Source organism: Gorilla gorilla, chromosome 18 (assembly GCF_029281585.2).
Source record: "Gorilla gorilla gorilla isolate KB3781 chromosome 18, NHGRI_mGorGor1-v2.1_pri, whole genome shotgun sequence".
NCBI classification, from domain to species: Eukaryota; Metazoa; Chordata; class Mammalia; order Primates; family Hominidae; genus Gorilla; species Gorilla gorilla.
In genome coordinates, this window is record NC_073242.2 from 82,223,036 (window position 1) to 82,248,953 (window position 25,918).

The 25,918-nt window shown below is 37.7% G+C and overlaps 1 protein-coding gene across 13 annotated transcripts in view; it reads left to right on the forward strand.

Moving 5' to 3' along the window:
- The window catches only part of CHD9 (chromodomain helicase DNA binding protein 9), a 274,384-nt gene that overhangs the window by 95,248 nt on the left and 153,218 nt on the right, over nt 1-25,918 (forward strand). For 11 of the 13 annotated variants that reach the window (XR_010131565.1, XR_010131564.1, XR_010131566.1 and 8 more), the window contains exon 2: nt 5,662-7,277. Coding sequence is in view for 10 of the 13 variants with exons in the window: in XM_055366784.2 (XP_055222759.1) it covers nt 5,826-7,277 (1,452 nt within the window). In the remaining 3 variants the exon portion in view is untranslated. Of the gene's footprint in view, nt 1-4,164; nt 4,262-5,661; nt 7,278-25,918 lie in introns of all 13 variants that reach the window. The other 2 variants (XM_063700206.1, XM_063700205.1) reach the window with 1 other exon arrangement.

Here is a 25,918-nt window from a genome sequence, read left to right on the forward strand (position 1 = left end):
TTATTTTTTAGTTATTTCTTTAATGGTTATGTTGCGGATTATAATTAACAAAAGTTATAACAATGTATTTTAAATGCCAAGTTAGTTTCAGTGGTGTACACATGCTCTGCTCCTAAACATCTGTCTCTTCACCTTTATATTGTTATTATCAAAGATTACATCGGTCTACATTGTGTGCTCGTTAACAGAAATTTAAATGGGTTATTTATTTGCCTTTAGGATCATATTTTTTAAAAAGGCATTACATACCAAAGGTACAATAATGCTGGCCTTTATATTTACCTATATAATTACCTTTAGCAGCATTCTTTGTTTCTTCATATGGCTTCAAGATACTCTCTAGTGTCCTTTCATTTTATCCGAATGGATTCCCTTAATCATGTCTTTTAGGGCAGTTCTACTAATAACAAACTCCTTTAGCTTTTATTTATCTGCATGGGTCTTAATTTCTCTTGATTCTTAAAAAATAGCTTTTTGCATAGAATTCTTAGTCAACAGTTTTTTTCTTTCAGCATTTCAAATATTTCATGTCAGCACCTCTGGCCTTCATGGTTTCTGATGAGAAATCCACTTGTATCTTGTTGAGGCCCTTGTGTACTTGATGAGTCTTTTTTCTCTTGCCACTTTCAAGATTCTCTTTGTCTTTTGACAAATTGACTATAATGTGTTACAATGTGATCTTTTAGAATTTATCCTCCGCGGAGTTTGGTGAGCTTCTTGGATATGTAGATTAATGTCTTTCATCAAATTTGGGGAGTTTGGGGCCATTATTTCCTCAAATAGTCTTTCTGCCCTTTTCTCTCTCTCCTCCTTCTGGGATGCCCACAATGTATATTTTATTCTCTTGATGTCGTCTCATAGGTTTTTTTAGGCTCGGTTCACTTTTCTTCTTCATTTTTCTTTCTTTTCCTTTTTCTTTTTCTTTTTCTTTTCCCTCCCCTCCCCTCCCCCCTCCCCTCCCTTTCCTCTCCTTGTCCTGTCCTTTCCTTGTCCTGTCCTTTTCTGATGGAGTATCGCTCTGTCACCCAGGCTGGAGTACAGTGGCACAATATCAGCTCACTGCAAACTCTGCCTCTCGGGTTCAAGTGATTCTCCTGCCTCAGCCTCTCCCAAGTAGCTGGGATTACAGGCGCCTGCCATCATGCCCGGCTAGTTTTTATATTTTTTTAGTAGAGACGGGGTTTCACCATGTTGGCCAGGTTGGTCTCGAACTCCTGACCTCAGGTGATCCACCTGCCTTAGACTCCCAGAGTGCTGGGATTACAGGCGTGAGACACCACGTCCAGCCTCTTCATTATTTTTTCTTGGTGATCCTCATATTGGAGAATCTGGTAATTTCAATTCTTCTATCTTCAAGTCTTCAAGTTTGCTGATTATTTCTTCGGTTTGCTCAAATCTCCTGTTGAACAACGATAATGAATTTTTTATTTCGGGTATTATACTTTTCAGCTCTAGAATTTCTATTTTGTTACTTTTAAGATGTTCTATTTCTGTATTGATATTATTTTATTCATATGCTGTTTTCCTGGTTTACTTTCATTCTTGGGCCATGGTTTCCTTTAGCTCTTTGATCATATCTAAGACACTTGATTTCAAGTTTTTGACCATCAAATCTAATGGACTTTCTAAGGGACAATTTCTGTCAACTTTTTTCTTCCTTTGGATGGGCTTTCTTATTCTTTGTATGCTTTCAGGGTATGTGTGTGTGTGTGTGTGTGATTGTGGGCAGGGGTGCACATACACACACGTGTGTGTGTGTATGTGTGTGAGAAAACCAGACCATTTGATACTGTGATGTGCTAACTTCAGAAATAAGATTTACCCCCTCCCTTAGCATTTGCTCTTCTTGATTGTTGAAGGCTGGAGTCATTCATTTAGACACTTTTCAAACTATTTTCTGTAGTGACTATATTGGTTGTTGTCTGAGGTTACTGAAGCCTGTATTACTTAGGTTTGTGTTTAGCCAGTGTTTTAATACAGATTTCCTTGAATGCTGGGAGTATTTTCTTTTCAGCATTCTGTTGGTTGTTATAAATATTTGGCTGTTTTCCAGAGTTCTGATAAAGTTGGTTCTGACACTTCCTGCTTGTTTTTTGGTGTTTCTGTGGAGAGACAGGTGTTTGGAGCTGTCTACTCTGTCATTTTGCTGGCATCACTCTCTCATGCTTGGCTTTTTAGTGACCTGAGGAGGCCATTGTGGCTGAAGCAAGGGGGTGAGCAAGAGAGAAGTGCAGCCAGAGATGAGGGCAGAGAGCTGTTCTGGTGGTGGTGCAGGGCCGTGCTTACAAGTCATAGTAAGGATTTCAGTTTTTCGTGTGAGTGACATAAAGAGTCATTGGAGGGTTGTGAGCAGAGGAGTGTCCTGAATTAACTTGCATTTTAATGAGATCACTGTTTTGAAACAGGGCAAGGTAAATAGCAGGCTGTTAGTTGCCAATTGAGTGTCCAAGATGAGAAGTCAAGTAGTTTGTTAGGTAAATGGGTCTAGATTTAAGGTAGTGATATATAATAGATGTAAGTTAGGGAATTGCCAATATAGAGATTTTATTTAAAACCTTGAGATTGGATGAAATCACCTTGGAAGTGATTGTAGATAGAAAAGAGAAGAGGTTGGAGTCCTCAACATTTGTAGATTGTAGATCGAAGTCTGTAAAAAGAGAATGAGAATGAACACTCAGAAAAGTAGGAGAGAAACCAAGTGAATACCATATATAACAATTAAATGAAGTTAAGTGTTTCAAGGAGGATTCCATGATAACTACATCAAATGCTGCTGATAGGTAGTGTTAGATGAGACATGAAAAACGACCCTTGTATTTCGTTATGTGAAGGTCCGTATGCCCTCAGGTCAGTTTGGGGAGATGATGGGAATAAAACAATTTCAAGAGAGAATGGCAACAAATAAATTGAAGACAATAAACCTAAACAGATTTCTCAAGTTTGTTGTAAAGAGGAAGAAAGAAGGGGGAGGAAATTGAAAGGATAATAAATGGGATCAAGAGAGGGGATATTTGAAGATGAGAGAAATAGCAGCTTGTTTGTATACAGATGAGAATGGGACAAATTGATGACTCAGAAGAGAAGAAAGAATTACTGGGGCAATGCCTTTGAGTAGGCAAGTAGGTGGGGAAGGAAGGCAGAGGAAGGAGAGTTTTAATTTTTTATTGCTTATTACAAGAATCAAACATTTTCCAACTTAAATCTAAAACAGTGGAGGAAACTTTTTAAAAGTAATTTCTTTGGTTTTTTCTTTGTTTGTTTGTTTTGGAGACAGGGCCTCTCTCTCTTACCCAGGCTAGAGTGTAGTGGCTCAATCATGGCTCACTGCAGCCTCAATCTCTCAGGCTCAAGCGATCCTCCCACCTCAGCCCCCCAAATAGCTGGGACTACAGGAATGCACCATGCCTGGCTAATTTATTTTTTATTTTTTATTTTTTGTAGAGAGAAGGGTCTCATTTTGTTACCTAGGCTGGTCTCAAACTCCTGGGCTTAAGCATTCCTCCCACTTCAGCCTCCCAAAGTGCTGGGATTACAGGTGTGAGCCACTGCACCTTGCCAATTTTCAGATTTATTTGTGATATGATTGAGGAAAGCTGATCAGAAATACTTTAGCTTGTAGGTAGGAAACACAGTTATTCTGGCATGTGAGTATCTGTATGCTAGCTGGTAAGGTGCCCAGGAAAGGGGAGATCAGATCAAATAATGAATATACAACTGAATGGAAAGAGTACAAGTCCTTACCTGCTTTAATCCTTACTGGATACAGAGTTAATCAGTTCTTGTTACCTTTTAAAGGGCTAGCCCTAAATAATTAATGGACAATATTGAATTCATATTAATTTAATATTAACACCCTTTCGATTGATATTTATTACTCAAAAGTATCTGGGCTTCCTAATTTTTTGATAAAAAGTAAGAATTCTAGATATCCTAAATTTAAATTTTCAAATTTCACTAATGTTTTACTAATATTTCCTGAGCTGTGACATTCTAAATCTGACTGTTCCTCAAACCAAACATCACTTACTATTATTACTGATTATAAAAACATCTTGCTTTTGTATGGAAAACATTTTAATATGCATTGTATCACTTAATCATTGTATCAAGTATGTAGGATAGGCAGAGGGTTTTGTTGATTCTTTAGTTTTTGTATTTCTTCAGGTCCCTAATATTAAGGAGCTTTGTGGATGATACTATGCATCTTCTAGAGAAGCAGTCCTCAACCTTTTTGGCACCAGGGACCGGTTTCGTGGATGGGGTAGGGAAATGGGGGGTGGTGGATGGAGGGAGATGATTTCAGGATGAAACTGTTCCACCTCAGGCATTAATTAGATTCTCATAAGGGAGCACAGCCTAGATCACTTACATATGCAGTTCACGATAGGGTTCGGGCTGCTATGAGAATCTAATGCTGCTGCTGATGTGACAGGAGGCGGAGCTCAGGCAGTAACGCTGGCTGACCTGCTGCTCACCTCCTGCTGTGCAGCCTGGTTTCTAACAGGCCACGCACCCATTCCATCTGCAGCCTGGGGTTTCGGGACCCCTGTTCTAGAGTTGTCATTTGTGACAGAGTCAGTAAAAATCATTTCAGTAAATTTTGAAGTTTTAAATTTTGATTGATTAAAATGATCTTGATAGCTTACCCTGTCTCAAAAATATTTTTTTTCCTGAGTCATTTAAAAATATGTCTACTCTAGAGTTCTTATTTATTTTAAAATTTTTCCAGCACTTAATTTTTACTTATATTACTAGCTTATTTTAACATTGTTATAAGTTTCAAAGTTGTATTAGATAGATAAAATATTTTCTTTGAGAAGACACAGACTTCCACTGTAACTTAAATCATCCAAAGTAACTTCACCTACTTAAATTTTTCTCAGAAAGATCTACCTTGCAAATACTTGCCAAGTAAAATTAGTTGGTAATTAGATTGAATAAAATCAGTTTGTTTTTTTTTTTGAGACAGTGTCTCACTCTGTTGCCTAGGCTGGAGTGCAGTGGCACAATTATGGCTCACTGCAGCCTCAACCTCTCAGCCTCAAGCAGTCCTCCCACCTCAGCCTCCCAGGTAGCTGAGACTACAGGTACACACCACCATGGCTGAGTAGTTTTGAAATTTTTTTCTGAGATGGGTGTCACGTTTGTTGCCCAGGCTGGTCTCAAACTCCTGGGCTCAAATGATCCTCCTTATCTAAAAGATACAACAGAAAATTAGAAGTTTCAAAATAATTTTACTTATATAATTTTTATTCTTAAAGTAGCTTTATTGAGATATAATTCAGATACCATACAATTCATTCATCTAAAGTGTATATTTAGTGGCTTTTAGCATATTCAGAGTTGTTTATCCATTACCATAACCAATTTTAGAGCATTTTCATTACCCCCAAAAGAATCCCATAACCTGTAGCTATCACTCACCAATCACCAGTCCTTCTACCCACCCACCATGCCACCAGCTCTAGGTGACCCACTAATCTATTTTCTCTATATATATACTTGCCTACTTTTGACATTTTATATAAATCGAGTCATATAATATGTGGTTTTTTTGTGACTGACCTCTTTCACTTAGCATAATGTTTTCAGAGTTCATTTTTGTTGTAGCATGTATCAGTACTTAATTTCTCTTTATTGTTTTTGTTCCTTTTTTTCTAGGATTTTGACACTTCATGACATGTCATTATTTAGAGCAATAATGAATATTGACCTGTTTTGGATTAGTTGATGACCTTCGGAAATGATCCAATAATATCTACTATAGAGAAGCTGAATATACTCCATTTGGAGTGAACAGCCCGGATTGTTACAGAATTTTCAAGATGACAGATCCAATGATGGACTTTTTTGATGATGCCAATCTTTTTGGTGAGACCTTAGAAGGTTTGTCAGATGATGCATTTGTACAACCAGGACCTGTTTCACTAGTTGATGAATTGAATTTGGGTGCAGAATTTGAACCGTTGCACATAGATTCACTGAACCATGTTCAAGGTACTCCAACACATCAGAAGATGGCTGATTTTGAACAGTTAAATCAATTTGATTCAATAAAATTTCACCATGTTAATCAATCTTTTGGTAGCCCAGCTGAACATGTGTTATCTCCACACTCTCAGTTTAATTGTTCTCCAATCCATCCCCAAAACCAACCCAATGGTTTGTTTCCAGATGTATCAGATGGCAGTCCAATGTGGGGCCATCAGACAGCTACTACCATTTCAAATCAAAATGGATCTCCTTTTCACCAACAAGGACATTCACACTCTATGCATCAAAATAAAAGCTTTGTGGCACACCATGACTTTGCCTTATTTCAGGCCAATGAACAACAAACACAGTGTACTTCACTACGCTCACAACAAAACAGAAATAATCTCAACCCAGGGCAGAATTCTCTTAGCCAGTCTAAAAATTTTATGAATGTTTCTGGTCCACATAGAGTCAATGTTAACCACCCACCACAGATGACTAATGCATCTAATTCACAACAGTCTATTTCAATGCAGCAATTTTCTCAAACGTCGAATCCTTCAGCACACTTCCACAAGTGTAGCAGTCATCAAGAAGGAAATTTTAATGGACCTTCCCCAAATATGACTTCTTGTTCTGTCAGTAATTCACAGCAATTTTCTTCACATTATTCCTTTTCCAGTAATCATATATCACCAAACAGTCTACTTCAGTCCTCTGCAGTTCTTGCATCTAATCATACAAATCAGACTTTATCTGATTTTACTGGAAGTAATTCCTTTTCACCTCATAGAGGAATCAAGCGAGAATCTACTCAGCATATCCTAAACCCCAATACATCATTGAATTCAAATAATTTCCAAATATTGCATTCATCACATCCTCAGGGTAATTATAGCAATTCAAAATTATCTCCTGTGCACATGAACTTCCCAGATCCTGTTGACTCAGGAAGTCAAATGGGCCATTTCAATGATCATGTAGAAACTAATGGCTTTTCATCTTTAGAAGAGAATTTACTTCATCAAGTGGAATCTCAAACTGAGCCATTCACAGGACTTGACCCCGAGGACCTCCTTCAGGAGGGTCTTCTTCCTCACTTTGATGAGTCAACATTCGGACAAGATAATTCAAGTCACATTTTAGATCATGACCTTGATCGGCAGTTTACTTCGCATCTTGTAACACGGCCTTCTGATATGGCTCAGACTCAGTTGCAAAGTCAGGCTCGGAGTTGGCATTCGTCATTTTCTAGTCATCAGCACTTACATGACAGAAATCACCTATGTTTACAGCGACAGGTATGTAGCTCTTTGCTTTTATTTTGGAGATTTGGGGGTAGGGCGGACTGTTAGTCATTGGGTTAATTTTATGTGAAACATAGTCAAGATTTCTCAAACTTGGTAATTCCATTAAGTGAACATACATATTTTGATATAGGTTTATATTGTTTTACAAGTCTTGTATTGAAAGTGATTCACTGATATGCTCAAAGCAATAGATTAGCTTCTATATTTAGAAAATTATAAGGTGTTAAGACTTCTTTTGTGATGTTTATGAATACCTTTGAGAGAAAGTTATTTTATCAAAAACAACTTAATAATCATAATTAAAAGGGAAAAACCAGACTGGGAAAATTTTATTGCAAATACAATTAACATTGAGTTAATATTCCTATAAAAAGCTTTATAAATTAGCAAACTTTTAAGACCTCAGTTGTTAACTAGATAAAACATATAAGCTGAAATTCACAAAAAGGAAATTAAATTAGTAAACAAAACCAGAATAATATGCAGCTTTAATAATAAAAAATAAATTTAGAATGGTTCTATTTTTACCTATTAGAAAAATATGTTAAATGTTAATGCTTAATGCTGACAAATTTATGGTGAAATTGGTACCTACATGGCTTTGTTAATTGATGCAAATATTTTGAAAAGCAATTTGGTACTAGATTAAAGAATATAAAAATTCTCCATTTTAATAACCCAAACATAGCAGAAGTATATACCCAAAGATAGTTATCTTAATATACTTACAAGGGACAGCTGAAAAAAGCATAGCTCATTATTGTAATCACGATAGACCATAGGCACTAAAAAGATTTTGAACACTAACATTGAGAATATGTTAATGATGGAGAAAAGAGCTTAATTCAAAATTAAGATCACAGTAAAGCAAGGTTAAGAGTGTGGCCTTTGGTACCAGACTACCTGGTTTAGAATTGTGGGTCCTGTTAGTTACTAGTTGGGTGACTTTGACTTAGATAATTTCTGTGCGTCTCTTTTTCCTCATCTTTAAAATGTGAAATAATAAAGGATTAATAGATTTATAACATGTAAACATGCTTAGACTATGCCTAGCATATAGTTAGAAATTAATACTTTTTTTTTTTTTTTTTTTCTTTTGAGACAGGGTCTCACTCTATCACCCAGTTTGAAGTGCAGTGGCACCAACAGGGCTCACTGCAGCCTCAACCTCCCTGGGCTCAGGTGATCCTCCTGCCTCAGCCTCCTGGGTAGTTGGGACTATAGGCATGTGCCACCATGCCTGGCTATTTTTTGTATTTTTTGTAAAGATGTGATCTTGCTATGTTGCCTGGGCTAATCTTGAGCTCCTGTGCTCAACCAGTCCACTCTCCTCGGCCTCCCAAAGTGCTGGGATTATAGACATGAGACACTCTGCCCAGTCTTAAGTGTTTTTATTAATTATACTTTTTTTCATAGTAGTATGAAAATATGTATATGGGCCAGTTATGTTAGCTTATGCCTGTAATCCCAGCACTTTGGGAGATTGAGGTGAGAGGATTGCTTGAGACCAGGAATTCCAGACCAGCCTGGGCCATGTGACGATACTCTGTCTCTACAATAAATACATTTTAAAAAAATTAGCCAGGTATGATGGTGCACTCCTGTAGTCCCAGCTACTCAAGAGGCTGAGGTGAGCAGATAGCTCAAACCCAGGAGTTCCAGGCTGAGGTAAGCCATGATCACACCACTGCCAGTCTAGGCATTAGAATCAGACCCTCTGAGAAAAAAAGAAAATTTGCATATGAAAAAAATACCAGAAGAAAATAGGTTTAAGTAGTGCAGTTTTTCCCTTACTTTCTACAATTTTGTCGTGAATATATTACTTTTATAATAAAAAATTAATGTAATATTTTATGTTTTTAAAAATTCTCTTGTTAAATTAAGGATTCATAAAATGCTTCAATACCTTGGTTACCTGTGAGATTCTGTGGACAATGAAATATACCAAAGTTCTTGAAATTAAATATTTAGGGATCCATTTTTCATTTTAAAGCCTTGAAGTATTTGAAAAAGAAAAAATCTTTGTCTTTCCCATTGGATTGACTTTAGTTCTATTTCTTTTTTCCTTTTTTGAGAAGGAGTCTCACTCTGTCTCCCAGGCTAGAGTGCACTGACACAATTTCCACTCACTGCAACCTCCGCCTCCCAGGTTCAAGTGATTCTCCTCCCTCAGCCTCCTGAGTAGCTGGGATTACAGGTGTGTGCCACTATGCCCAGCTAATTTTTGTATTTTCAGTAGAGACGGGGTTTCAGCATGTTGGCCAGGCTGATCTCTGGTCTTGAACTCCTGACCTCAGGTGATCCACCAGCCTTGACCTCCCAAAGTACTGGCATTACAGGCGTGAGCCACCATGCCCGGCCACTTTAGTTCTATTTCAGAACGATATTGCAGCATATTTTTTGAAATGTCTAGGGAGATGTAGAAACATTTAAAAGACACTTATAAACCCTCCATCTCCCCCTCTTTTTATGACATGAGTTGAGTATTGTGATTTTGCTCCCTCTACTGGAGGAAGATCAAGCATCTCAGAAGGACCCTGGGAAAACTCTCCACTGATTGAACTTAGGTGCATCTATCTACTTTGTATGTAGGTTTCTGACTAGTTTGACCAATCATTTTTGTCCAGTGTATACTTGAAATTATGAGAGCTTATTGATTTATTTTTAAACATTTTATTCTTCTAAGACTTTATCATTTTGATTCATGTTTTTTTGTTGCTTTTGTTTTGTTTTTTAATTAATGCATTTCTAAACATGTTTCCTGGCCTTTAAAAAGTAGTAAGGACTCCTTTTTATAGATTTGGAATGAATGGAGGATAATTATAAATAACTAAAGCAGTCTCTAATGCTAGCATGTAGATAGAGAGCACTCCATCTGAGAGAATTTATTTTCAGACCTACCTTAAATCATCTTATTCTACACTGATAAATACAGCTTTAAGTCACTCACTTTTTTGTTCCAGTTTTTTTTTTCTTGTTTTGTTAACTTGTTCTTTTTTCAAATGTCCAAAAACTGATAAAGGGCAGTTAGTTTGGAATTCTTTTTTGACTTATTGAAAGTCTATTGTCGGCCAGGCGCAGTGGCTCATGCCTGTAATCCCAGAACTTTGGGAGGCCGCGGCGGGTGGATCACCTGGGGTCAGGAGTTCGAGACCAGCCTGGCCAACATGGTGAAACCCCGTCTCTACTAAAAATACAAAAATTAGCTGGGCGTGGTGGCCCATGCCTGTAATCCCAGCTACTTGGGAAGCTGAGGCAGGAGAATCGCTTGAACCCGGGAGGCTGAGGTTGTGATGAGCCAAGATCACACCATTGCATTCCAGCCTGGGCAACAGAGCAAGACTCTGTCTCAAAACAAAAAAAGAAAAGAAAGTCTGTTCTCGACCAGGTGCCATGGTTTATGCCTGTAATCCCAACACTTTGGGAGGTTGAGACAAGAGGATGAGTTGAGCCTGAGAGTTTGAGGCTGCAGTGAGCTATGATTGTGTTGCTCCACTTACCAGCCTGGGTAATAGTGAGACCCTGTCTCAAAAAAAAAAAGAAAAAAGAAAAAAACACTCTGTTCTCAAGTTTCCTATTACTTCTTAGTTTAAACAGTGATATTTGGGATTCGTTGATTGTGAGAGTGAAAAAGAGAGATGGATTGGTAGAGAGGATTATTATGATTATTGTTTGTTGCATATCAGTTTTATATGTACTGAATTATAGGTCACACATCTTAAATATATGAAATGCAAATTATTTAATATGTGGAATTCATGACAAATTTTGACAGAGCATAGACTTTTTTACCTATATAATTTTTGCATGTTCTGTATAGTTATGGTACTACATAGCTGAAATGTTATATTAATAAGGAGTTCTTATATTATTATGATGCTTCCACAGGTTCTGTGGAAAGAAATTTTTTTCTGGGTTCTTTGTTGGGCTTCTTTAACTCTCTTAATTGTAGTAATTTCATTTTAGACTAAATTAACATCACTACATGTATATAAAAGTTAACAGATTTAAACATGATGAAGTGGCATAATTTTTTAGTTTATGAAAAATAATTTTGAGGTAGGTTTTGTTAGAGCCAAAACAAGACATTCTTTAACCTACTGTTTAAAAAACCATGGATGACACTCTATTTAGAATTCTAGAACGCTTTAGTGAGAATGTTGAATATTTAAACGATATTTCTAAGCCTTGCTTTTTTCTTTCTTTTTTGTTTTTGAGATGGTCTCACTCTGTCACCCTGGTTGGAGTGCAGTGGTAGATCTCAGCTTACTGCAACCTCTGCCTCCTGGGCTTAAGCGATCCTCCCGCCTCAGCTTCCCAAGCAGCTTGGCACCACAGGCACGCACCACCATGCCCCACTGATTTTTGTATTTTTTTGTAGAGATGGGGTTTTGCCATGTTGGCCAGCCTGGTCTCGAACTCCTGAGCTCAAGTGATCCACCTCAGCCTCCCAAAATGCTGGGATTACAGGTGTGAGCCACTGCGCCTGACCCAGCCTTGCTTTTTTAAATTTCCCAACTATAGTGGGGTGATTGTAGATATCACTTCAAATATCTCAGCGTACACTAAACTATGTGTCAATTGTTAACAACAGTGAATATTGCTGATTTGACTCTAGAATTTAACTGCTTAGAAAAGAGAGAGGAGCCAGGACACAGTGGGAAGAGAGGCCAGAGGGAGATGAAGAATAGTAGGGTTGTTGGGAGGAGGAAGAAAAAAGAAAAAAAGTGAGAAGCTATAGCAAGTGTTTCCAAATGTAAGTATGTACAAGACTAACATAGGGAAAATACTAGCTTATTTATCATCTCTAATTTTTGGAGCAAAGGAATTTTGAGAGAATAATACTCTGAACTTTTTATTGCTCTCATAACAAATATTTTCTGCTGTCTTTATAGCAGAATCTTTAGTTTTTGTCTTATTCGTGAAGTGGAAATAACATGTGGAGCACTGTGTGATCTCTCAATGTTTGTAAATTAAGTTTAGTGTAAAAATTCTATGTAAGTGAAACATGTTATGAGGGATGGCAGAACTGGCATTCAAAAAAGGAAATAGAATTTTAAGATATACTCATACATAATGTTTTATTGCCTTTTGTATTTTGATAGATTTTGTACTTTATTACCTTGAATTATTATTTCTTTTCCTGAAGATAGAGAAATTTACATTACTTATAAACTTAAAAAAAACTTTTAAAAGAAAGAAAGGTTTGAGCAGCACATATAAGGCTTTTTTTTTTTTTTTTTTTTTTTTTTTTTTGGTGGGGGACAGGGTCTTTGTCACTCAGACTGGAGTGCAGTGGGGCGTGATCATGGCTCATTGCAGCCTCCATCTCCTGGACTCAAGCAGTTCTCCTGCCTGAGCCTCCCCTGTAGTGAGCCACCAAGCCTGGCTAACTTTTTTTATTTTTTGTGGAGACAAGGTCTCACTTTGTTGCCCAGGCTGGACTCAAACTTCTGGCCTCCAGCAATCCTCCCACCTCAGCCTACCAAGGTGCCTGACAAATTTAATAAATGGTTGTTATAAAAAAATTGGTATCAAAAATAATGTGAAGAATAAGTCGTTTGTAATATTATTACCAAAAGATAATCACTGTTGCTGTTGTATTATGTAAGATTCCAGTGAGATCTCTTGTTTGTCCTTTTGCCATTTCCCATATACATATTTTTAATTTTTTATTTTTTGTTGAGACGGAGTTTCACTTTTGTTGCCCAGGCTAAAGTTGAATGATGCGATCTTGGCTCACCACAACCTCCACATCCCAGTTTCAAGCAATTCTACTGCCTCAGCCTCCCAAATAGCTGGGATTACAGGAATGCGCCACCACGCCTGGCTAATTTTGTATTTTTAGTAGAGACAATGTTTCTCCATGTTCATCAGGCTGGTCTTGAACTACCGACCTCAGGTGATCTGCCTGCCTCGGCCTCCCAAAGTGCTGGGATTGCAGGCGTGAGCCACTGTGCCTGGCCAATATTTTTGAATTTTAAAGAAACAAAATTGAGATCATATAGTTCACACTTTCTGGCAAATTGCTTTTTAACCTTCCAATGAATATGATGCATACATTTTCCATGGCATTAAGTATTTTTCTAAAAATGATTTTGAGTGGCTGAATAATTTGTAGTGGTTTAGCAACCATTGTAATGTTGCTAAAGTTCCATATAAAAGTAAGGTTATTACTGAGATCTGGAGAAATCTGAATGAAGGTGATTAAAATATCTTCATATTTTTATCACATATATTACTGTAATAATTGAATTTAAAGTAGAAGCATAGTAATAAAAAATTAGAATAGGTAAGACATATGGCATTTACATTGTGCCAAGCACTGTTCTGAACACTTAACATATGTTATCACATTGATCCATCACAATCATCCTTTTATTTGGATATGATTTTTTTCCTTCAATTTGCATGGTTGGAAACTGAGATACAGAGAAGTTAAGTAATAAACCCCAAGTCACACAGCCAGTAAATGGCCGTACTGGATTCAAACCCAATTTGACTCCATTATTTCTGGTCTTAACGACTTTCACTTTACTTAAAAGCATATTAATACATTGTAATATTTAACAATAATGTACTAAATGATTTCTTCCCTCTTCTGCCATTGAAAAATTAAAAACTGGCTTTAGAATCTTTAAGTGGCAAAGACCATGCCTCTCATGTTTTCTGGCTATATTCACAATAGTTTATCTATTAGCAGAGGAAAAACCAATGCCAAAAGAAAACAAACAAAAAAAGCTCAACTAGGCCAGGCGTGGTGGCTCACATCTGTAATCCCAGCACTTTGGGAGATGGAGGCAAGAGGATCACTTGAAGTCAGGAATTCAAGACCAGCCTGAGAAACCATAGTGAGATCCTGACTGTACAAATATACATTTTTTTAATTAGCTGGGAATGATGGTGTGCACCTGTAGTCTTAGCTACTTAGGAGGCTGAGGCAGGAGGATCACCTGAGCCCAGGAGGTTGAGGCTGCCGTGAGCCAGGATCGTGCCACTGCACTCCAGCCTGGGTGATAGAGCAAGGCCCCGTCTCAAAAAACAAAAAACAACCATAACAACAAAAAACTAAGAAGTGTTCTGTTTTTTGTTTTTTTTTGGAGGGGGGGGTTTGTTGTTGTTGTTTTTGAGACAGAGTCTTGCTCTGTCACCCAGCCTGGAATGTAGTGGTGCAATCTCAGCTCATTGCAACCTCCACCTCCTGGGTTCGATTGATTCTTGTGCCTCAGCCTCCCAGGTAGCTGGGATTACAGTCGTGCACCACCACGCCTGGCTACTTTTTTGTATTTTTAGTAGAGACGGGGTTTCTCCATGTTGCCCAGGTTGGTCTCGAACTTCTGACCTCAAGTGATCTGCCCTTCTTGGCCTCCCAAAATGCCGGGATTACAGGCATGAGCCACCACTCCCAGCCATGTTCTGACATTTTTTATAAGATTATGTGTAAGATGATAGCAACAGATGCCCTAAAGGTAAATCCAATAATTATCTTCAGATATTTTGAAGGACTTTAGAGGTCATTATTAGGCCGTGTAAGTAGAAGTCACAGAAAAGCAGATTGTCATTTAATTTAAGGAAGAAGTTTGAAATAAAGCTCTTCACTGAAAGCAGGGAGATGGAATAGCTTAGATATGTCACAGAAAGAATTTCTGTAGCAGGTGGAAAATGGACCAAATTGGAAGGTTATTTCAACTCTTAAGATTCTATGGTTGTAATTTTAGGTTTTATTATAGGATCTAACATTCATATTGCCTATTTAGCTCCTGAGTGGCAATTACAAAAGATGAAGAAAGGTAAACACACGACAAGTCCTCCACTATCCAATTATGTCAGGAAATTATTTGTTATAGATGAATAAATTTTCCAGATAGATGGAATATATTTTAGCAAGACTCAAAAACTTGAATTACATGGATCTTTTCATTTCCCCCACCCCAGAAGGTAATGGTGGTGGTGGTAGAATGCTCTGTTAGAACAAGATGAAAATAATTTTGAAGGGAGGTCTCATATGTTTACATTTTTGACAGTTATTCTTAATACCTCCAGGAATTACCCTAACTTAATGTATTCGATTGAAATACATTAGATATTTCAAAATCATCTTAAGCAGAGTTAATTTTATATATATTAGTTATTATAAAAGAGAGGAAAACCTATATAAAACTAAAGCAAAGAATTTGCTGTAGTTTGCTCACACCCAAGCTATTTGCTGTTTTTTTTTCCTGAGGTACTTTAGTTATAGCATACTATTTTAAAAAATGGTACCTTTTCCTAAGTCAAAAAAGCATCAGATATATGCACAATTAAAACACTTGTCACTCTACTTTTGCCCTAAGCAAAAAGAAGAAAAATGACTTATAAAATATTTAGATTGTCTCCTTGAATGATTAAAACTTTTATAAGGTACCATCCCTCTATTTTTCAGAATTTGTTTAAATCTTTATGCATTTGGCATGGTATTACTTATAAAAGTTTCAAAATTCCTAATTGTCTGACTAAGCCAAAGCATAAAATAGAAATTCTGTCTAGGAATTTCTTTCAGTTGTTTTTTCACTTAAAGTGGACTAGTTCTTGGTTTTGTTATTTCTGTCAGATCTTCTGTATTAAAATGTTCTATTTTAACTGGGAAATTATAGAATATTAGCTAGTTCTGAAATACATCCTAGTTATTAAACTATGTAGTATATTGTAGAAGAGTTAAGCTTTGTACTGCCTGTCAGGAATCAGAGTAACAGACATTCCTGTTGTTAACATTAGCTTTAAGGCTATTGACCTCTAGCATGCATACTAAAGGGTAAGAGGTGAACAGAAAGTAAATTCCAGGAGTGTGGAAAACCCAGCTGTTGGTGAGAAATTTGTGGATTAGTGCAGTATATGAAGAATGTGAGACTGAAGCCAAACTTCAAAATAGGTCTCACAAAATTTTGTTGTATTTAATTGTATTTAGAAGGTACATTCCCAGATACCTTAGGACTACTCAGTCACTTATTTATCATTATTGATATATGAAATATAAGATAATTTGTTAGGACCTACAGTGTCATCAAATTTATTCCTATTATTGTAACATTAATACAAAGCTGTTTTGAAATACTTAAGTATGAATGACAAGGTTTCTCTATTTGGGTAATTGGACTGAAATGATTTTAAATTAAGGAAATGTTTTAATACAATATGGTGTGGATATAGTTAGGAAGCATTGACTGCAGTTTCTTGTTAAATAAAATCTGGTCATTTGCTTTGGTCAACTATGCAAATACTTTGCATATTTACTATGCAAGGAATACCTTACAAATTATGGAAAGAGGATAATCTTTGAGAGCTGTTTTTCCTACATAAGTATGTGTTTGTATGCCTGAAAACAGTACAGGTTTACATTGACCATTTCATGGATTCATAGAATTTTTGACCTGGACATGGTTTCACTCTATCCTCATATGCAAAGAATAAACAGGGTTAGAAAGATCATGACTTGCTTGCTGTCACATAACTAGTTAGCATGTTCCTTTCATAGATCAAACTGTGTAGTGTTCAAAGGTGATCAGAAGTGACAGCAGTACCCACACTATGGACAGATACATATTTAATAGGCCATATTTTAAAATACAATTGTACCTGGTTGTCTTTGATTATTGAGAAATAATTTTTAGTTTTGTATGTGTCAATTTTAATGTCTAAATTTTTTATCTCTGTGTTTAGTGTTTAAAAATGTAACTTTACTGTACCTTGTCAAATGTAGGTATAAATTGTATATACATGTGAATGACTGAATTTTAAATAACATCTGTGTTTTAGAAATGTTGACTTTTTAGTTCTTCTATTTGTTCAGTATTTATTAGATGTCTGCCATATGTAAGAAATTATGCCAGGCACTGAGGTTGCAGAGATGATTAAGAGAAAATTGTCCTACTTTCCTATTGTTCTATATTATAATTTCAGAGATGTTCTCTTTTCATTTCTGATTCATTTCCAGTTGACAGTGGTTTCTAGCACTTTCTCTTAGCCCTCTAGCTTAGTGATTTGTAATGAGTAATTTACAAACAAAAAATTAATTTTCATTCTACTTAAAGAAGGTGTTCCTCTAAGTTTCTAGCTTAGCTCTTTGTTTCATGGCATTTGACAATCTGTAATTATTTGATTCTTCAAATACATATTATATACATAATATAGTGTATATCATATATACATATCATATATAGCTATCTAAGGTCCAATTGCTTTTGTAAATGACAGTGCCAAGAAAGTGGACCGTTCTCTTTTTAGTTTCTATTCTACCTATATTTATTACAAATTATTGCAAAACTCTTACAAAAATGTGCTATGGGATTCAACCTTTATGAGATTTTTGTTAAAAAAAGGATTATTGGTCACTTAGATATTCTTAGAAGATTGTATTGTAGGATAAATTTCCTAGGATTTTTCCCCCTAATTACATTAAGTGAAAGTAAGATTTTGGAAGTAATTTTTAAAAATAATATAGGAAACATTGAGCATAATTAGAATCAGAAATAGTAATAACATTTGCTTTATTTATTTATTTATTTTTTTTTTTGAGACGGAATCTCGCTCTGTCCCCTAGGCTGGAGTGCAGTGGCACGATCTCAGCTCATTGCAACCTCCGCCTCCCAGGTTCGAACAATTCTCCTGTCTCAGCCTCCCAAGTAGCTGGGACTACAGGCGCCTGCCACCACGCCCAGCTAATTTTTGTATTTTTAACAGAGATGGGGTTTTCACCTTGTTGGTCAGGCTGGTCTTGAACTCCTGACCTCAGGGGATCCACCTGCTTCGGCCTCCCAAAGTGCTGAGATTACAGGCGTGAGCCACCGCATCCAGCCTGCACAATATTTTTAAAAGTGGTTTTACCCACATTACTTGAGTTTTTTAGTAGTACATTGGAATATATATAGATATATTAATATAAAAGTTGGTATTATTTCATGGAATTTACAGATTTGAGGTGTTGAGAGGGAAAGTAACGTCTAATGTAGATAGCTACTAATGGTTTAGTAGAAACTTGGCTCTAAATTTATTATGCATTCTATGGTACCTAACTGCCTTTTACTCACAGCAAAAAAATAACAAACGTTCATAGAGCACCTGTTGTGTATTAGGTTGGTGCAAAACTTTCAGTGGCAAAAATTGCAATTATTTTGCACCAACCTATCAGGTATTGTGCTAAATACTTAAAAGTACAAATATAAAGAGACTATTTTTGGGAGTGGAGGGGCAGACAGGGTCTGGCTCTGTTACCCAGGCTGGAGTACAATGGTGCAATCACAGCACACTGTAGCCTTGAACTCCTGGGTTCATGAGATCTTCCCACCTCATCCTCCTGAGTAGGTAGAACTGCAGGCATGGGCCACCACACCTGGGGAATTTTAAAATTTTTAAATTATAGCTGTGAGTCACCAGGCATGGTGATTTGGGAGCACCAGCACTTTGGGAGGCTGAAGTGGACAGGTCACTTGAGCTCAAGAGTTTTGAAACCAGCCTGAGCCTCATGGTGAAACCCTGTCTCTACTAAAAATACAAAATTAACTGGGCATTGTGGTGCATGCCTGTAGTCCCAGTTACTCAGGAGGCTGAGGTGGGAGGATCGCTTGAGCATAGGAGGTCAAAGCCACAGTGATCTAATATCATGCCCTGCTCTCCAGCCTGGGTGACAGATGAGACCCTGTCTCAAAACATATAAATAAATAAAATAAAACTTTTTTGTAGAGATGGATCTCACGATGTTGCCCAGGACAGTCTTGAACTCCTGGCCTCAAGCAGCCCTCCCACCTTGACCTCCCAAAGCACTGGAATTACAAGCATGAGCCATGGCTTCTGGCTAAAGAGGACTTTAAGGCTAGATCTCAACGGGTATTTTTGTTATGTTACAAGAAAAAAGGTAGCTCCAAGTCAGCTTAAACAATATCAGAAATGTCAATATTATGAATTTCTTTAAAATATCCGTATTGAAAGTCTCATTTTTTCTCATCTTTTATTTTGAAAAAATTTCAACTTATCAGAAAGGTGAAAGAATAGTACCCTTTACATATATTCACTAATTGTTAATTATTTTGCCACATTTGCTTTCTCTTACTGTTTTTATTTCTAATTTTTCTTTGGCTGAACCATTTGACAGTAAGTTGTAGACATCATGGAGATGTTGCCCCTAAATATTTTAACATGACTCCCTTTAGAACGGGAACATTCACCTCCATGAATATAAGACTTTTACCGCAACCAAGAAATATAACATAAAATAACATTATATACTATATAGTCCAAATTCAAAATTTTTAACTTGTCCCAATAATATTCTTTAGAGAGATATTTGGTTTAAATTTCAGGATCCAATCAAGGGTTAGGCATTACATTTAGTTGTTATGTCTCTTTAATCTCCTTTAACCTAATACAAGTGTTCCCTGTCCTTTCTGTTGTTCCATCCTAACATGACATTTTTTTAAAGTACAGGTACAAGCCAGTTACCTGTATTTGTTTGGTTATTCATAATTCAGGTTAAGCATTTTTTTTTTTTTTGGGTGAGAATGCTGTATATATGATAGCTATTGGATCACATTAAGACGCATGATGTTAGTTTGTCCCATTATTGGTGATGCTTGGTTTTCTCAGTATAGGTGTCTTTTCACCTTTGTAATTAATCACGGGGATTTTTATATAAAAGAGTTAGATTCATGGATTTTTTAAAAAATCAGTTGTAAAAATCAGTGTGTTAAAAATCATTGTACTGTAATGTTATAAAAATGTGTTTATAAAAAATGTGTTATAAAAATTACTGTGTTAAAAATCAATGTCGTAACCGATTGCCATCATTATTCTTTTCGAATATTTGGCCAGAGGAAGCCCTGTCAAGCCAACTCTGTGCTGTTTTAACAGATGCTCATTAATCTTTAAGTACTTCTGGTGCAAGAACTTTGTAATTACCCTGCCTTAGACCTGGAATGAGCCATTTCTTCAAGGAGCTCATTTGCTTTTTGATTGACCTTGTAAAATGCATCTTGCAGTACTAGTATTTTGTAATTTCGTGTGTGTGTGTGTGTGTGTGTGTGTTGGAAGCTTGTGGTTATATGAACAAATTCCAGAAATTCTGATCGAATTTCCCAAGTGCTTTGTCAACATCTCTGATTTTGTTTAGGCCCTTACTTAGTATTTTATTTAAGTTAAACTGATATTGAGCAAAGGGATTTATGTTTTTTTAGGTTGGACACAAATTTTTGAGAACATAACTGCTAAGCACTGATATTCTAAGACAGCTTTGTCAATAGGATATTATAGATGAATTCAGAAAGTTTTTGGAACACTTATCATAAATAATACACTATGTTAGGCATTCTGCTTTTCTTGCAACTCATGAAGGAAGTGAGGCCCATATAACAAATATGCATAACAAAAGGTAGTCCCAATGCATGAACCTCTAAAATAATGTGTATTAAGGCAGCAGTATAGACACAGATAATATATATAATAATTGTTGATAGATACTAAAATATCAGTTATACTTTTGTGTTTCTCCTTTGAGGATTGGCATATTTTAAATCTATTAATAAAAACAATTTAGGCCAGGTGCGGTGGCTCACACCTGTAATCCTAGCACTTTGGGAGGCCAAGGTGGGTGGATCATGAGGTCAGGAGATCGAGACTATCCTACTATCCTGGCTAACACGGTGAAACCCCATCTCCACTAAAAAATTCAAAAAAATTAGCCAGGCATGGTGGCGGGCGCCTGTAGTCCCAGCTGCTCGGGAGGCTGAGGCAGGAGAATGGTGTGAACCTGGGAGGCAGAGCTTACAGTGAGCCGAGATCACGCCAGTGCACTCCAGCCTGGGCAACAGAGCGAGACTCCGTCTCAAAAAAAATAAAATAAAATAAAAATAAAAACAATTTAGTTGAAGTTTCTATTGACTGCCTAGTGTATGAAAAGAGATAGACATATGACAACTAGAAAAGTAATACATGTCCACTGAAAGTATTCAGGAAACAGTTTAGAAAGCACAAAAGGACCAGATGTTGTGGCTCATGCTTATAATACTAGCACTTTGGGAGGCCGAGGCAGGTGATCACTTGAGCTGAGGCATTCGAGACCAGCCTGAGCAAAATGGCAAAACCCCGTCTCTACAAAAACTACCAAAAAATGTAGCCAAGTGTGGTGATGCGCACCTGTAGTCCCAGCTGCTCGGGAGGCTGAGTTGGAGGATTACTTGAGCCCAGGAGACAGGGGTTGCAGGTGACAGAGGGAGATCCTATCTCAAAACAAACAAAACCACACACACACACACACACACACACACACACACACACACAGCAGGAAAGTACCCCCTCATCCCACCAATTAGAAATAATCACTTTTTATGTTTTGGGGATATATGCTTTTAGTTTTGTACTCCATAACCATTTACCTATTTGTTTTCTATATCAAATTTTCAGCTTTATGGAGGTAAAATTGACATATAATAAACAACATATTTAAAGTATAGAATTGGGTAAATTTTGACATATTTATATATCAGTGAAATTAATATCACAGTGAAAATACAGAACATACTCATTACCCCCAAAAGTTCCCTATTGCCTGTTTGTAATTCTTCCTTCCATCTCCTCCTTCGCGCACCCAGACAACCACTGATCTGATTTCTGTCACTCTATGTCCATTTTCTGGAATTTATATATAAATGGATTCAGTAGTATGTACAGTTTGTATGGCTTCTTTTACTCAACACAATTATTTTGAGGTTCACCCAGTCATTGCAAGTAAAATAATTCATTCCCTTTTATTGTTAAAATAATATTTCATTATATGGATCTACTATAATTTGTTCGTTCACCTGATGATGTATATGATTTCCCATTTGGGGTTATTATCAATAAAGATACTATGAACATTTTTGTGTAGTATTGTGAAGACATACATTTTTATTTCCATTGGGTAAATACCTGGCAATGGCTGGGTTTTTAATAGGTATATATTTAACTTTTTACGAAACTAGGAAAATATTTTTCTAAAGAGATTGTACCATTTTACATTTCCTCTAACAGTGTCTAAGAGTTCCATTCGCTCCACATCGTTGTCAGTGCTTGATCTGATATGGTCACTGTTTTTAATTTTAGCCATACTGATAGGTGAAGATAGTAGTATCTGATTGTGGTTTTAATTTGTATTTCCTTAATGATTCATGATATTGAACATTTTTTTCATGTGCTTATTTCTATCCATATATATCCTTTGGTGAAGTCCCTGTTTAAATTTTTTGCCCACTTACAAAATTGGGTTGTTTGACTTGTTATTGTGTTGTAATATTCAAGTTGTCAGATATCTATTTTGCAGATATTTTTTCTCCCAGTCTGTGGGTTGCCTTTTTTTTTCTTAACAGCATGTTTTGAAGGGCAAAAGTTGTTAAAGTTGATGAAGTCTAGTTCATTACTTCTTTTTGAAAATAAAATTGTGTTTTGTTTCATATTTAAGAAATCTATGCCTGCCCAAGGTCAGTGAAGATTTTCTCTTATGTTTTCATGTAGAAGTTCTGTGTTTTTCTTAAATGTTGGTACAGTTCACCATTGAAGCTATTCAGAAATTTTCTAGATGGGAATATTTTTAATTATAAATTTAATTTCTTTAATAGGTGTAGGTCTCCTTAGGTTATCTGTGTCTTTTTGAGTGAGTTTTTGGTAGTTCATGCTTTTCAAGGTATTTTTCTCCTTTCATTCAAGCTGTTAAATTTATCAGTATAATGTTTTTCATAACATTTCCAGCCTTTGAGTATCTATACAATTAATTATGTACATTTCTGATAATGGTAATTAGTGTCTCCTTTTCTTCCTAATAAGTATGGCTATAGGTTTACCAGTTTTATGGAATTTCATTGGGTTTTCTCATTTTTCTGCTTTATAGTTAACGGATTTATGCTGTCTTCATTTCTTTCTTTTGCTTTGCACTTAATTTACCTAATTTTTTTTTTTTTTTTTTTGAGACGGAGTCTCACTCTGTTGCTCAGGCTGGAGTGCAGTGGCGCGATCTCAGCTCACTGCAAGCTCTGCCTCCCGGATTCACACCATTCTCCTGCCTCAGCCTCCAGAGTAGCTGGGACTACGGGTGCCCGCCACCATGCCCAGCTTATTTTTTGTATTTTTAGTAGAGATGGGGTTTCACCGTGTTAGCCAGGATGGTCTCGATCTCCTGACCTCATGATCCACCCGCCTCAGCCTCCCAAAGTGCTGGGATTACAGGTGTGAGCCACCGTGCCCAGCCAAATTTGTTATTTTTTTAATGTGGAAGCTAACATCATTAAGATCTTTCTTCTTATTCTATTATAGGCATTTGATGCTATACATTTCCCATTAAGTGTTGTTTTAACTGCATCCCACAGATTTGTATTATGTTTCATTTTTATTCAGTTATTCAAGATAATTTTGAATTCCTGTTTTAAGTTTTGAATTCCCCCTTTAATTTCTTCTTTGGCCCATGGATTATTTTGAAATGTGTTATTTAGCCTGGGCAACATGGCAAAACCCACTCTCTACAAAAAAATACAAAAATTAGCTGGGTTTGGTGGCATGCACTGTAGTCCCAGCTCCTCAGGTGGCTGAGGTGAGAGGATCACTTGAGCCCAGGATGTTGAGGCTGCAGTGAACCAAGATCATGCCACTACAGACTGCAGTCCAGCCTGGTTGATGGAGTGAAACCCTGTCTCAAAAATCAAAAAGGAAGGAAATGTGTTATTTAATTATATTTGCTTTCTAGAGACCTTTCTAATTTAATTCCATTGTAATCAGAGTACATAATTTGTATGTTTTAAATTTGTTTACATTTATTTAGACTTGTTTCTTTTACATGTTTTACATTTGTTTACATTTATTTAGACTTGTTTCTATGGCTTCTATTAGTGGCTTTGCATGTATTCTTTGCTCTGTTACTTTGTCTGATACTAATGTAATCATTTCTGTTCTGTGTTTATATTAACATGGTATATCTTTTTCTGTCCTTGTACTTTTAACCTATTTATGTATTAATTAATTAATTTTTAAGACAGAGCCTCACTCTGTCACCCAGGCTGGAGTGCAGTGGCGCGATCATGGCTCTCTGCAGCTTCAATGTCCTGGGCTCAAGCAGTTCTCCCACCTCAGCCTCCCAAGTAGTTGGGACCACAGGCACGTGCCACCATGCCCAGAAATTTCATTTTATTTTTTCTAGAGATGCAGTCTTACTTTGTTGCCCGGGCTTGTTTTGAACTCCTTTGCATACCTGATAATGTTTGAATAAATGCCAGATGTGAATTTCACCTTCTTGAGTAATGGGAAATTTTGTATTCCTCTAAATATTCTTAAGTTTTGTTCTGGGATGCAGTTAAGTACTTGGAAATCATTTTGTCCTTTTGAAATACACTTTTAAGCTTTTTTAGCCCGGACCAGCACAATCTTTTGTATAGGGTTAATTTTACTCCCCTACTGACACAATCGCCTTGTTGAGTCCTCTAACGGATGACAGTTAAAGTTTTTTACTGTGGCTAATGGGAACATGCTGATTTTTTTTTTTTTTTTTTTTTTTTTTATTGATCATTCTTGGGTGTTTCTCGCAGAGGGGGATTTGGCAGGGTCATAGGACAATAGTGGAGGGAAGGTCAGCAGATAAACAAGTGAACAAAGGTCTCTGGTTTTCCTAGGCAGAGGACCCTGCGGCCTTCCGCAGTGTTTGTGTCCCGGGGTACTTGAGATTAGGGAGTGGTGATGATTCTTAACGAGCATGCTGCCTTCAAGCATCTGTTTAACAAAGCACATCTTGCACCGCCCTTAATCCATTTAACCCTGAGTGGACACAGCACATGTTTCAGAGAGCACAGGGTTGGGGGTAAGGTCACCGATCAACAGGATCCCAAGGCAGAAGAATTTTTCTTAGTACAGAACAAAATGAAAAGTCTCCCATGTCTACTTCTTTCTACACAGACACGGCAACCATCCGATTTCTCAGTCTTTTCCCCACCTTTCCCCCCTTTCTATTCCACAAAACCGCCATTGTCATCCCGGCCCGTTCTCAACGAGCTGTTGGGTACACCTCCCAGACGGGGTGTGGTGGCCGGGCAGAGGGGCTCCTCACATCCCAGTAGGGGCGGCCGGGCAGAGGCGCCCCTCACCTCCCGGACGGGGCGGCTGGCCGGGCAGGGGGCTGACCCCCCCACCTCCCTCCCGGACGGGGCGGCTGGCCGGGCAGAGGGGCTCCTCACTTCCCAGTAGGGGCAGCCGGGCAGAGGCGCCCCTCACCTCCTGGACGGGGCGGCTGGACGGGCGGGGGGCCGACCCCCCCCCACCTCCCTCCCGGACAGGGCGGCTGGCCTGGCGGGGGGCTGACCCCCCCACCTCCCTCCCGGACGGGGCGGCTGGCCGGGTGGGGGGCTGACTCCCCCACCTCCCTCCCGGAGGGGGCGGCTGGCCAGGCGGGGGCTGACCCCCACCTCCCTCCCGGATGGGGTGGCTGCTGGGCGGAGAAGCTCCTCACTTCCCAGACGGGGTGGCTGCCGGGCAGAGGGGCTCCCCACTTCTCAGACGGGGCGGTTGCCGGGCGGAGGGTCTCCTCACTTCTCAGATGGGGCGGTTGCCAGGCAGAGGGTCTCCTCACTTCTCAGACGGGGCGGCCGGGCAGA